This window comes from Triticum aestivum, chromosome 7A, assembly GCF_018294505.1.
Source record: "Triticum aestivum cultivar Chinese Spring chromosome 7A, IWGSC CS RefSeq v2.1, whole genome shotgun sequence".
NCBI classification, from domain to species: domain Eukaryota; kingdom Viridiplantae; phylum Streptophyta; class Magnoliopsida; order Poales; family Poaceae; genus Triticum; species Triticum aestivum.
Genome location: NC_057812.1, coordinates 583,706,679 through 583,719,143, shown reverse-complemented (window position 1 = coordinate 583,719,143; position 12,465 = coordinate 583,706,679). Strand labels below are relative to the sequence as shown.

Below are 12,465 nucleotides of genomic sequence, written 5' to 3'. Positions count from 1 at the left end.
ACAAACGATGTACTTCTTATATCTAATGAATAAAGCTTCGGTATTTTTCCACAAAAAAAAATGTCTTCGGTATCGCCTTGATGCTCCGCCAGTATGAAAAGTTCTTAATGGTAGTTGAGTCCCTGGCTCCAAAATTGATTGACCTGCAATAATACCTACAGCTTCTCCCAATTTGACCAGATCACTATGAGTAGGACTCCGGCCATAGCATAATTGACAGATACAAGAAGTGCTTCGGCAAGTAAAGGGGGTTCTACTATATATTGGTTGTGCTCGAAAGGCAATTATGAATCAATTGACTAATCCAATTCCAATATCTTGATTTCGCGCGGCAATGCATCGTGAACCAATATATATATATATATATATATATATATATATATATATATATATATATATATATATATATATATATAGGAAAAACGATGACGTGTTCATGTGTAAACACTACTTCGTCTCCTGAAAAAACAACAAAAGAGGCGGTAAAAGGAAATTAGGACAATTTAGAACCATATATACAACTATATGTTTCCACGTTCCAATCTACATCTATAAAACAGCTAATATGTTATGTTCTATCATACAAGCCAGAAACATATCAGAAGATTCTACCCTTAAATCCTTTCAACTCCCTAGCCACATTAGAAATAGGATTCATCTTTGCAAACTCTGAGTCCATGTTGGGATCAAAATAGATAAAATCTTCTGTCATTGTGGCCATCATGTCAGAATGATAATGGCAGGAGCTGATAAGAAGATCATTCGGAGTGCCATGTTTTCCCTGAGCTATAATATTGAAATCTTCGTAGCGCCCACAATATGATTCATCATATGGATGCACAATCTTTGCCCCATTAAACTCACAAGAGAAGCATCGAACTTGCATCAAAATAAAAGAAGGAACTAGATTATATTAAGAAAACATATATGTCCTGACTTGGCATTTTTCATCATTTATAATACAAATTCCATGATATGTACTTGTATAGGAAAACTGAATGCCACACTGTCACGTCATAACATATATTTGCTATCATTCTCATACCAACTTGTAAACTCATACATTTGCTGATACTTCTAGTGACATGAGAAAAACATGCCTAATTTTCTAGTTGTATATGAATAAATAAAGGCAATGTGACAAACTGACAAACTAACAACTCAACTAGAGTTTCAATACTTCTATGGTATCTCTTACAATCATATTAGAACATTACTGTAAATTATCAATGTTCTAATTATCTGGAAGTTACTTCATATCATTGCGTCTTAAAAAAATACTTATCATATACTCCCTCCTTTCTAGTCTGCATATAAATTTTGGTCAAAGTCAAGCTTTGTAAAGTTTGACTAACTTTATATTAAAAAATATCAACATTCACACTAAGAAATCAATATTATCATATGCACCATGAAATGTATTTTCATGCTATACAGTTTTAGTATTGTAGATGTTCATTTTTTTTATATAAATTTGGTCAAACTTTGTGTAGCTTGACTTCAAACAAATTTTATACGCAGAGTAAAGAGAAACAGAGGGAGTACTTAAACAAAGCAATATTACATCTCAAATAATGAGCAGATGAACCATGACAATTCCTATGTGTAGAGGGAAACAAAAAAGTAAAATGCAATTCTATTTGGCCAGGTCTTCTAAGCCTTATCTTTCTTTATTATTCTAATGCAGCATCCACATTAAACGACGTCATCTTTAAAATAACAGCCATCAGATTGAGTTAGTCATCAATCTAACAGCCATCATAAATTGCCAAGGGGAGTTCAGACCAAGAGCCATCTTCTGTAATAATATGGAAGTTAAAGGAGCCATACATCAACACTGCTGATACATAGGCAACTGCGTTTTCTTCAAACTGTCAGTAGTGTTCTCTTGAACACTGATTTCTTTCCCTGGGAACTAATAAGGAGAACTAGAGAACATATTATTGTTCAAGGTCTAAACTACGAGATGGTCAGTGCTGAGACTAATGCACGTGCATGGTGAGTATGTCCGTCTACTAAGACCTTTTTTTTCGAGAAAACGCAAAAGCTTTGCATTTCTTTTCATTGAAAAGGAGAGATTCAGTTACAATCATCCGAGGATGTGCGGGTTACAGCCAGTTAATTAGTGCACATCCCAGGTTTGGGGCAGCACAAGTCGGAGAACAGGTGCCCCAGCTGCTGTCCATGAGCGGGCCTCGTCCTTAATGCTATCTAGGAGTGTGTTGAGGGAAGGCATCGCATTGTCAAAGACACAGCTGTTTCGGTGCTTCCAGACCATCCATGGCACGAGCAACGCAACAGATTTCAGGGCCTTGCGCAGGGTCGGCGGCGTGTCTTCGTTGGCCTGTCTCCACCAGTCCATAAGCGATGGCTCCTGCGGGGGGATCAGGGCCGGGATGCGTAGCCAGGCCAGGGTCTCGTGCCATGCCTGACGGGCGAGGGCGCATTCCAGCATGAGGTGTCGCACCGTTTCCGGCTGCTGGTCACATAGGAGGCAGCGGGGGTGATGCTGGAGGCCATGGCGAGCCAGCCTCTCAGCCGTCCAGCATCGGTCTTGGTTGGCCAACCAGTGGAAGAACTTGACACGCGGCGGCGCCCAGCATTTCCAGATCAGCTTCCATGAGTGGCAGGCCGTTGCTCCATGGAAGGTCGCCGTGTAACAGGACTGCGCAGAGTAGTTGCTGCTCGCTGTCCAACGCCAGATCAACTTGTCCGGTGCAGTGGAAAGCTCGCTGCGCTGCATGATCTGCCAGAGCTGCAGATACTGACCAATCTCGTGGAGACCGAGGTTTCCTTGGATGTCGTGTGCCCAGGAGTTGCCATTGAGCCCATCTGCCACAGTTCTCGTTGTTCGTCGTCGCTTGGGTATGCAGCCGTACAGATTAGGCACGAGCTCGCGCACGGATTGGCCGCTGATCCACCGGTCCTCCCAGAGCAGGGCGGACTGCCCATTCCCGAGGATCGTGAACGTGGAAGCCCAGAACAGAGCTCGTTCCGTGGGCGAAAATTGGAGGTCGAGCCCTTGCCATGCTCGCTCCAGGTCCGTTCTGGAGAACCATAGCCAGCGTAGTCTCAGGGCGAGGCCGGCATGCTCGAGGTCTCGCACGCCAAGGCCCCCGAGCTCGATGGGGCGGCACACTCTGCTCCAGTTCACATGGCAGTGTCCACCATTGGCAGTGGCATGTCCAGCCCAGAGGAAGCCGCGCTGGATCTTCTCGATCTGCTTGAGGGTTTTTTTGGGGGGCACGAATGCGAGCAGTTGGTGCACAGGGATGGCACACAAGACCGACTTGACCAGCGCGAGGCGCCCGGTTTTAGTCATCAGCCAGGCCTTCCATGTCGGCAGGCGCGCGCCGACCGCATCCACCATGGGCTGCAGCTGGGCGGCAGATGGGTGGCGTGTGGACATGGGTATGCCGAGGTAGGTGATCGGGAGATTCGCCACCGGGCAGCCGAGGTGCGCGATCATCTCCGTGGCCGCTTGGTCGCCGTGCAGGATGGTGGCGGAGCTTTTGGTGAAGTTCACCTTCAGGCCGGAAGCCCTGCCGAACAAGGCGAGGATTTCCCTTATCGCAGTGGTGTCCTCCGCCGTGGCGTGGCAGAAGACCATGACATCGTCGGCGTAGAGGGAGATCGCCGGGATGGGACGGCGTGGGTGTAGAGGCTGCAGGATGCCTAGGCTGTGTGCGCGTCGCAGGAGCCGTCCCAGGGTGTCGACGGCGAGTACGAAAAGTTGTGGGGACATGGAGTCGCCCTGCCGGAGCCCTTGTTGGTGCCATATGGGGGGGGGGGGCGGGCTCGCCGTTCAGGAGAATGCGCGTGCTAGCAAAGGACAGGAGGATGGCCGTCCACTCCAAGAATCTGTTCCCGAATCCATACTGGCACAGCGCCTCAAAGAGGAAAGGCCATGATAGGGAGTCGAAGGCCCGCGTGAGGTCGAGCTTGAGCATGACTCTCGGGGCTCCCAGTTGGTGCAGCAGCTTGAGTGATTGCTTGACAAGGACGTAGTTTTCGTGCAGGCTCCTTCCCGAGATGAAAGCATTTTGGTTGCGGCTAACCAAGTGGTCCAGTTTGGCCGCGAGGCGGATTGAGAGCACCTTGGCGAAGATTTTGGCCACGAGGTGTATCAGGCAGATCGGCCGGTAGTCGCGTTAGCCCATGAGCGTGGCGTTCTTGGGAAGCAGCGTCAGCAATGCCTGGTTGAGCTTGTAGAACCCCCTTCCTCGCAGGTCATATAGTTGCTGGAACACGTCGAGGAAATCCTGCCTGATGATGGTCCAGCATGCACGTAGGAATTTTGCTATGAACCCGACAGGGCCCGGCGCCTTGCGAGCGGGGAGACATTGCCTCCCAGATCTCCTCCGCGCTGAATGGCGCGTCGAGGTCCGCAAGGTCAGTCGGCTCAATGAGCCGAGACAAGTCCAGGGCGTGCTCTCAGGTGGTTGCTGTACCAAGCAAGGCCTCATAGTGAGCAAAGGCTGCCTCCGCCATGTCAGTGTGGTCCGTGAGCACCCTGCCGTCCGCGACCAGGCTGTATATGTGGTTCCTCTGCCGACGGAACGAGCACTGCTGGTGGAAGAAACCGGTGCTAGCGTCGCCGTCTTTGAGGTTGGCGATGCGGGAGCGCTGCCGGGCGATCGTGCGCTCCATGGAAGCGAGCCCAAGATAGGATATCTTGAGCTCCTTACGGAGCCAAGCCTCCGGTGGCGAGAGGTTGCGTGATTCCTGGGCGTGGTCGAAACGCGAGATGAGTTCCCGTGAGATCGCAAGTTTGTCCTTGATATTAACCGTGGACCTGGAGCTCCAACTGGTAATGCGCGCCGCCGTCGCTTGGAGCCGTAGCATGAGCCGGTGGAAGGGATCGGCGTGGTGTGTAGAGCCCCAGGCCGTGGTCACCACGTCATGGAATCCGTCCAGGCGGAGCCAGTACTCCTCAAAGTGAAACCGTTTGTGCGAGGTAGGCATGGGTGAGCAGTCCAGCAGCAACGGGGCGTGGTCTGACACCACAGCCGCGAGGCATCGGAGGTGGCATCCGCTGTGCGCGTCCTCCCAATCAGCGGTGCAAAGCACATGGTCGAGCTACACGAGAGTCGGCGGTGATTGCTCGTCGGACCATGTATAGCGCCGCCCGTTGAGGTAGATCTCTTTGAGCGTGAGGTCATTGGTGAGACGGCGAAATTTGCCCATCATACGCCGGTTGATGTTGCCCGTGCTTTTGTCGTCGTCGCAGAGGATGAGATTGAAGTCGCCGCAAACCATCCATGGTTCAGGGCACGCGGCTCGGATCTCGCGAAGCTCCTGCAGGAAGGCGACCTTGTCGGCATCTTCCTGGGGTCCGTATACCACCATTAGCCACCAAGGTGTGCCTGTGACCATGGTCACCTTAGCGGTGATCGCATTGGTGGTGAACATTGGGTCCGTGATGGTCATGGCCCTGCTCTTCCACGCCAGCAAGATGCCGCCCCACGTGCCATCGGCTGGGAGGTACGTGTAGCCATCGAACTCGGAACCAAGCGCATCCAGGACAATAGCCGAGTAGATCAACTCCATTTTCGTTTCTTGAATGCATACAATGGAGGCCCCAGTGGTGTCCAGCAGCGACCGAATAGCATGTCGTCGAGCCCGCGCGTTCATGCCACGCACATTCCAGATAGCGATCTTAAGGCCGTGATCCATGGGAACGGGATCGACAGGTAGACGCGCGTAAACTGGACTAGCCTTCACATGCAACGTCTATGCCGCCGGTCGCGGTCGATGCCATGCAGACTGGGATCTCGCGGTCAACCAGTGTGGCAATGGCCTTGAGGACCGTCAGGGGTAGCGGTGCCGCGAACATGCCGTCGTAGGCTTTCATCTCAGCGGCAGTGATCTTCTGATCGATCCCCATGATCCCAAGGGTGCACGGGATTTGCACGTGGGCGCGTCGCTCCGCCGTGGGCGAGGCGCTCGGCTGGCAGGTCATAGCTGCAGATCGTCCACGGCGAGGGGCGAAGTTGAGGGGTCGGCATGGCTTCTTTCCCAAGGCCGGCAGGGCAGCGTTGAGGTGTCCCGTGGCGGTGGTCAGAAACTCTCCAAGGGTCCAAGGCTGTGGCGTGGTGCAGCCTCGGGATCGCCGCAACGTAATTGGAGGCGATGCGAAGCGGCTCAGCGTGCGGCCACTTGGGCCTTGGTTTGTCGCGGCCCCAGCGTTTGGGGATAGCTGGTCTTCGGTGGGCAGCCGTGGGGGAGGTGTAGGCGTGGGCCGCTGTAGAATCACCATCGGGCCTGCTGGGCTGCGGGGAGACGGCCCATCAGCATGGGCGGGAGGGTTGGCGCCGAGGGGGGCGTTTCCCCGCCCGAGGCAGCACGTGTGGGGTTGGTGGCGGCGGACTGGTCAGCGGAATCCAGCCCCACCTCTGGCTCGGGTGGGGCGGTATCTCCACTTTGTCCCGACCGGGTCTCTGGCGCTGCAGATCCCTCCTGCGAGGCGACAGGCGCGCAACTGCTAGGGGCCAGATCCCGACAAGCCGGTGCGTCAGGGGGGGGGGGGGGGCTTTGCCCCACAGGATCGTCATTGGGACCGTTGCCAGCCACCAGATTTGAACTCGCGTCCGGTTGCGGGTCGACACGCGGCCCGACCGGGCACGGCTGGGCGTCTGCGGCGACCACGTCAGTGCAGCCAGACGGGCCCTCTGTTGTCTGCTCCTTTTGCTTTCCTCTGCCTTTTCCTCTTTTGGCATGGTGAGGCGGGCGGTGGCCCCCTTGTTGTCCAGGCCAGGGCATCATGCCCGTACGCAGCGGGTTCGCGGGCGGCGCCGCACCGGAGCCGGCGCCGGTAGGCCACGTCGGCGACGAGGATAGGCCATCTGACCTTGCCTGCCTAGCGACGCGCCAACCCAGGTCGTCCATGGCCATGCCGTCGGCCCGGCCGGGGGCGGGCGCGTCCGTGCGTCTGCGCTTGCGTCCGCGGCGGCGCGCGCGACCCGTGCCGCGGTCAGGAGCGGGGTCGCGGTTCCCACCGGCGCCGCGCTCGTGGTCTGGCCCTACGCCCGAGGGCCTTGTAGTAGCCGGCGGTCTGATCATGACGGAGCGGGCGAGCGCGATGGAGATGGGGTAGGTCAGGATCCTGATGGTGGGCGCGTAGGAGTCCAAGGCCGCCGGCACCTGCCCTTTGGCAACTCACTTTGCTCCATAGCTTAGTTCTCCACCGTCATCATGCGCAAGGGGCCGGGGCTGGCGCATAATTAATCATGGCCGCGTCCGTCCATGGCTGCAAGTAAGAGTACACCGACGACATGGTTGCATTGCCAATTTGCCAGCGACGTGTACTGTTTTTTCTTATAGCGCGGCTCCATACAAATGCATTAACAGAAATGTTAAGAAATTTCGTGGACGCATTTTGGCTATTCGGCTGTGATAAATTTTTCCTTCCAGTTTTTAGAAACCAACATTTAATTCATTTATAAGAGGGGCTTGATTGCGCCTAATAATCAAGCTTTGTGATATGAGAAGAATAATATCGTCCAACTTGTATGGCAGTAATGATATACAGCTAGTAGTGCAAACATAACTGATTCGACCAACTTATGTCTTACAGTTGTTAAATATACAGGCAAAAATGACGCATTCAAATTGCCACCAAATACCAGTGTGTGCATGAAAAGAGAGAGCTGAGAGCATACCATTATCTATGCGAGTTACTGATACAGGGGAGCACCAGGATGGTCTCTTCCGCCTCTCTTCGACGCTATTGCTACATTGAGCGAAGAACAGTTCTGGAGCTGCAACAGCAGAATTTGGTCCCTTGGCTGTTGCCAAGAAGTTGATATGGAAGTACTCAAATGGGAACCTCTTCTTAAAAAGAGCAGCACTTGATCCGCCCGGTACACTAGGATTCACACCGCAAATGATATGAAGTTTATAGTGCACCTACAAGTAACAATGCAGAAGAGGGCAGCCAATATGTGAGAAAAGGTTTTGACCAAATGAAAGTAATTGATGCACATTAGAATTCAGAAGGAAGAAAACAAAAAACAGAAGCAAATGTACCAACCCCTTTTTGCTGGGAGTAGTCGCTCAATGCCACCTTGACCTTTCTGACAAAGAAGTTTTGGTCGCGCCTGAATTTTTTCTGGAACTCTGAAATGAACCTTTTCTGGTTTTTGCTCAAGACATGTGAGTTTGAGGTCGCCTGGGTCACTTGCTGAGGCTGCTCCTCGGACTGGGTAGGTGAATATTGATGTGGCAGAGCCATGGTCAGGCATTCAACTCTGCCGTTGGTGAGTGTGCCCTGCAATATAGTTAACAACTGGGCGGACTCCATGTTCAAGGAAGACATGGCAAATTTCACCAGCGCATCAGGGTCATCATGCCATGAAGCAACCGCTGCTTGCCTATAGGCGTCCTGGTAACTGCCAGACACAGAATGATCATGCTTCATTGCCTCACGGATGGCCTTGTGGACATCAGCATCGCTCCTGAACAGATACCAGATTGCATCGTGCTCCGAGATAGAGGGGAGACGGGTGCGAAGGAAGGTGACAAGGCCGTAAAGAGAACAGCACTCAATGCGTGCAAGCATGTCTGTGCATATCATATCCACCTTAAACTGTAGCTGAAACTTTTGGGGCGTGGGAAACATGGAGCCATACCAGATGGTGTTGAGGATAATGTTGGAGACAGGATCCTTGGGTCCATAGCAATATCCACCCCTGAGGAGGCTGCAGTGGTGAAGCTTGCGCAAGCCATCCCGAGGCAGCTTGGCAAGTGCCTGCAAGTAGTGCCCATGGATCTTGCCGAGGAGCAAAAGCTTCAGAGCCAGTGTGTATCTGAATGTCAACTGAGGACCAAGCTTTTTCTGTGCCCTGCTCCCCTCTATGGTTTCTGCTGTCTGCTCGCTTCTCTTTCTCTTCTTATTCTTCCTCTTACCACAAAGATGATCCAGTGATAGGTTGGTGAGGTCATCCATAATCGCAGGCCCTCTCCTGAGCAGCTTGGCGATGCTCCTGATAGTTGCAGGCGAGAGAGGGCCCTGTCCGGCAAGAAGCGCGGTGACATCGGCCAGGCGAGAGGCCATAGTCAGCGACGCTTTCACCAGAACGTCTGGTTGAGGATGCCTGGCAGACACAGCGACACATTCCAGGGCGACCTTGGCTGTAGGGGAGGTAATACTGAAGGAGTTGCACCTCTTGTTACGATCACGCTCGATGAGGCGCACGGCGGTGAGAAGATCGGCCCTGGCCAGGAGCAGGTAGCTGACGAGGTAGCGGTAGTGGGAGGTGAGGAAGCTGACAAGACCGTCCAGCGACAGCCGCGCGAGGGTCATAGACTTGTGCCGGGAAAGCGGCAGTTCGAAGGCGAATATGTCGTTAGCGTCAGTGATGATCTTGGAGAGGATCCACTCCGACGACGGCGCCTCATCCTCGTCCTGGTCGGATCCAGGCGTGTAGGCGATGGTGTTGGCGATGATGTTGGAGACTGGGTCGAGGAAGCCGATGGGCATGCCGGCCTTGAGGAGGCGCGGGGCCAGCGAGGGAATCGCCCCCAACGGAAGCCGATCGAGCGCCTCCCTGTAGAAATCATGGATGTAACCGAGCAGATCGCATATATCCTGCTTCTCGTCTGTGAGGACGGAAAGACAACGGTCGCCGATGAGGCGGTCACGCTTGCCGTGCATTGTCAGGCAAGTTGCTTTCCTCGCCGGCGGAAGTGGATGGGGAAGGGCGGCGGCGGCCGGTAGTGTTGGGGAGGACGGAAGGACCTAGGGCATCCACGCATCGCAGTCGCAGACCAAAAACGTCCACCTCCGGTTGATTGCCTTTTTAAAATTTTGAAAAATTGTTTGAAATTCTTAAACATTTTCTAAAATGCAAATATTTGTTGAATTTGTGAATTTTCCAAAAAATGAAATTCCGAATTTGTTTCAAAAACGTGTTTTTTAATATCCCAAGCATTTTTTAATTTTTCAATAAATTTTGAAAACGAGAATATTTTTTGAAAAACATGAACAGTTCTGAAATTATTAAACAAATTTCGAAATCACAAACACTTTTTACAAAATTTGAAAATGATGACACATTTTAAAATTCTGAACATGTTTTGAAGATTATTGGAACAACGCAGTTAAGAGACTAATGTGTCTGCGAGTACACACATAGAGTAAAATCCCTCAGAAGAACATAGAAGATTGTTTGATATTCTAAGAAGATTGCTCTAGTTACAGAGAAGATTGCCTATGCTATTGAGGAGTATGTTATACGTGTGGGAGACAACCCTAAAATTTGCTGTGAAGAGCAATTGTTTTGGTATGTTGTTCGAGAAACAATTGACTGCGGTGAAAAAATGAAGACAATGAGAAGACGTAGTTGTTTCTCTAGTTTCATTTTTTATCTCTACTGAGTCATAGGACAAACCGTACCATAAGAGGGTCCAAGTTATTAGAATTTTATATCTCCGTTGTGTGCTCAATCATATACCAATTTTTTCAAGTGAAAACGAGATAAATCTTTTTTATGCAGAGTGATTATTCTCTAAGACGACAAAGTTCTTCTAAACTTAGAGAAAGAATCACTGACAACTGAGTCAACTTGACTTGTTCATCAAGTAAGTTGCCGCGTGGTTTTGAAATCTGACTGTTGTGCCACATGTCGGTTGACCGTTAGGTGACGCATGTCCTTATTGGCCATTTCACACCTCCGAATTGCTTCGGCTGTAAATAGCCACCCCAACCTGCAACGATTGGCTGCTCCGTTTGAACTGGCAAGAGTTTGTTTGAACAATGCATCTGAAGGAAATATGCCCTAGAGGCAATAATAAAGTTATTATTTATATTTCCTTATATCATGATAAATGTTTATTATTCATGCTACAATTGTATTAGCCGGAAACTTAGTACATGTGTGAATACATAGACAAACAAAGTGTTTCTAGTATGCCTCTACTTGACTAGCTCGTTAATCAAAGATGGTTAAGTTTCCTAGCCATGGACATGTGTTGTCATTTGATGAACGGGATCACATCATTAGAGAATGATGTGATGGACAAGACCCATCCGTTAGCTTAGCATAATGATCGTCCAGTTTTATTGCTACTGCTTTCTTCATGACTTATACATGTTCCTCTGACTATGAGATTATGCAACTCCCGAATATCGGAGGAACACCTTGTGTGCTATCAAACATCACAACGTAACTGGGCGATTATAAAGATGCTCTACAGGTGTCTTCGATGGTGTTTGCTGAGTTGGCATAGATCGAGATTAGGATTTATCACTCCGTCTATCGGAGAGGTATCTCTAGGCCCTCTCGGTAATGCACATCACTCTAAGCCTTGCAAGCATTGTGACTAATGAGTTAGTTGTGGGATGATGCATTACGGAACGAGTAAAGAGACTTGCCGTAACAAGATTGAACTAGGTATGAGGATACCGACGATCAAATCTCGGGCAAGTAACATACCGATGACAAAGGGAACAACGTATGTTGTTATGCGGTTTGACAGATAAAGATCTTCGTAGAATATGTAGGAGCCAATATGAGCATCCAGGTTCCGCTATTGGTTATTGACCGTAGATGTGTCTCGGTCATGTCTACATAGTTCTCGAACCCCGTAGGGTCCGCATGCTTAACGTTCGGTGACGATCGGTATTATGAGTTTATGTGTTTTGATGTACCGAAGGTTTTTCGGAGTCCCGGATGAGATCAGGGACATGACGAGGAGTCTCGAAATGTTCGAGGCGTAAAGATCAATATATTAGAAGGCTATATTCGGACATCAGAAAGGTTCTGAGTGGTTCGGGTATTTATTGGAGTACCGGAGAGTTACGGGAATTCCCTGGGGAGTATATGGGCCTTATTGGGCTTTAGGGGAAAGAGCGAGGGGCTGCCTAGGGCAGGCTACGCCCCCCCCCCCCAAGGCCTAGTCTGAATTGGACTAGGGGGATGGGCGGTGCCCCCTCCTTCCTTCGCTTCTCTTTTCCCTTTCCTTCTCTCCTACTCCTATTACATGGAAGGGGGAATCCTACTCCCGGTGGGAGTAGGACTCCCCAGGGCGCACCATAGTAGAGGGCCGGACCTCCCCCACCTCTACTCCTTTATATATGGGGAGGGGCACCCCATGGACACACAAGTTGATCATTGATCTTTAGGCATGTGCGGTGCCCCCCTCTACCATAATCCACCTCGGTAATATTGTAGCGGTGCTTAGGCGAAGCCCTGTTCCGGTAGCAACATCATCACCGTCATCACGCCGTCATGCTGACGAACTCTCCCTCGAAGCTCTACTGGATCGTGAGTTCGCGGGACATCACCAAGCTGAACGTGTGCAGATCGCGGAGGCGCCGTACCTTCGATGCTAGATCGTGAAGACGTACGACTATATCAATCGCGTTGTCATAACGCTTCCGGTTACAGTCTATGAGGGTACGTAGACGATACTCTTCCCTCTCGTTGTTATGCATCACCATGATCTTGCGTGTGCGTAGGATTT

The 12,465-nt window shown here is 50.8% G+C and overlaps 1 protein-coding gene across 1 annotated transcript; it reads right to left on the bottom strand.

Moving 5' to 3' along the window:
- Positions 1-407: 407 nt before the first annotated feature.
- On the bottom strand, positions 408-9,747 carry LOC123148441 (uncharacterized). Its single transcript, XM_044567874.1, has 3 exons — positions 8,033-9,747; positions 7,662-7,908; positions 408-879 (listed from the first exon to the last, which is right to left on the bottom strand). The coding sequence occupies exons 1-3, from the start codon at positions 9,653-9,655 to the stop codon at positions 599-601; spliced, it is 2,151 nt and encodes a 716-aa protein (XP_044423809.1). The 5' UTR covers positions 9,656-9,747; the 3' UTR covers positions 408-598.
- Between the last annotated feature and the right edge of the window lie 2,718 nt (positions 9,748-12,465).

Coding starts and splice junctions, on each gene's coding strand:
- LOC123148441 (XM_044567874.1), bottom strand. CDS start 9,655: ATGCACGGCAAGCGTGACCGCCTCATCGGCGACCGTTGTCTTTCCGTC. Junction 7,909..8,032: donor ACTACTCCCAGCAAAAAGGG/GTTGGTACATTT, acceptor TGTTACTTGTAG/GTGCACTATAAACTTCATAT. Junction 880..7,661: donor AGTAACTCGCATAGATAATG/GTATGCTCTCAG, acceptor TTTTGATGCAAG/TTCGATGCTTCTCTTGTGAG.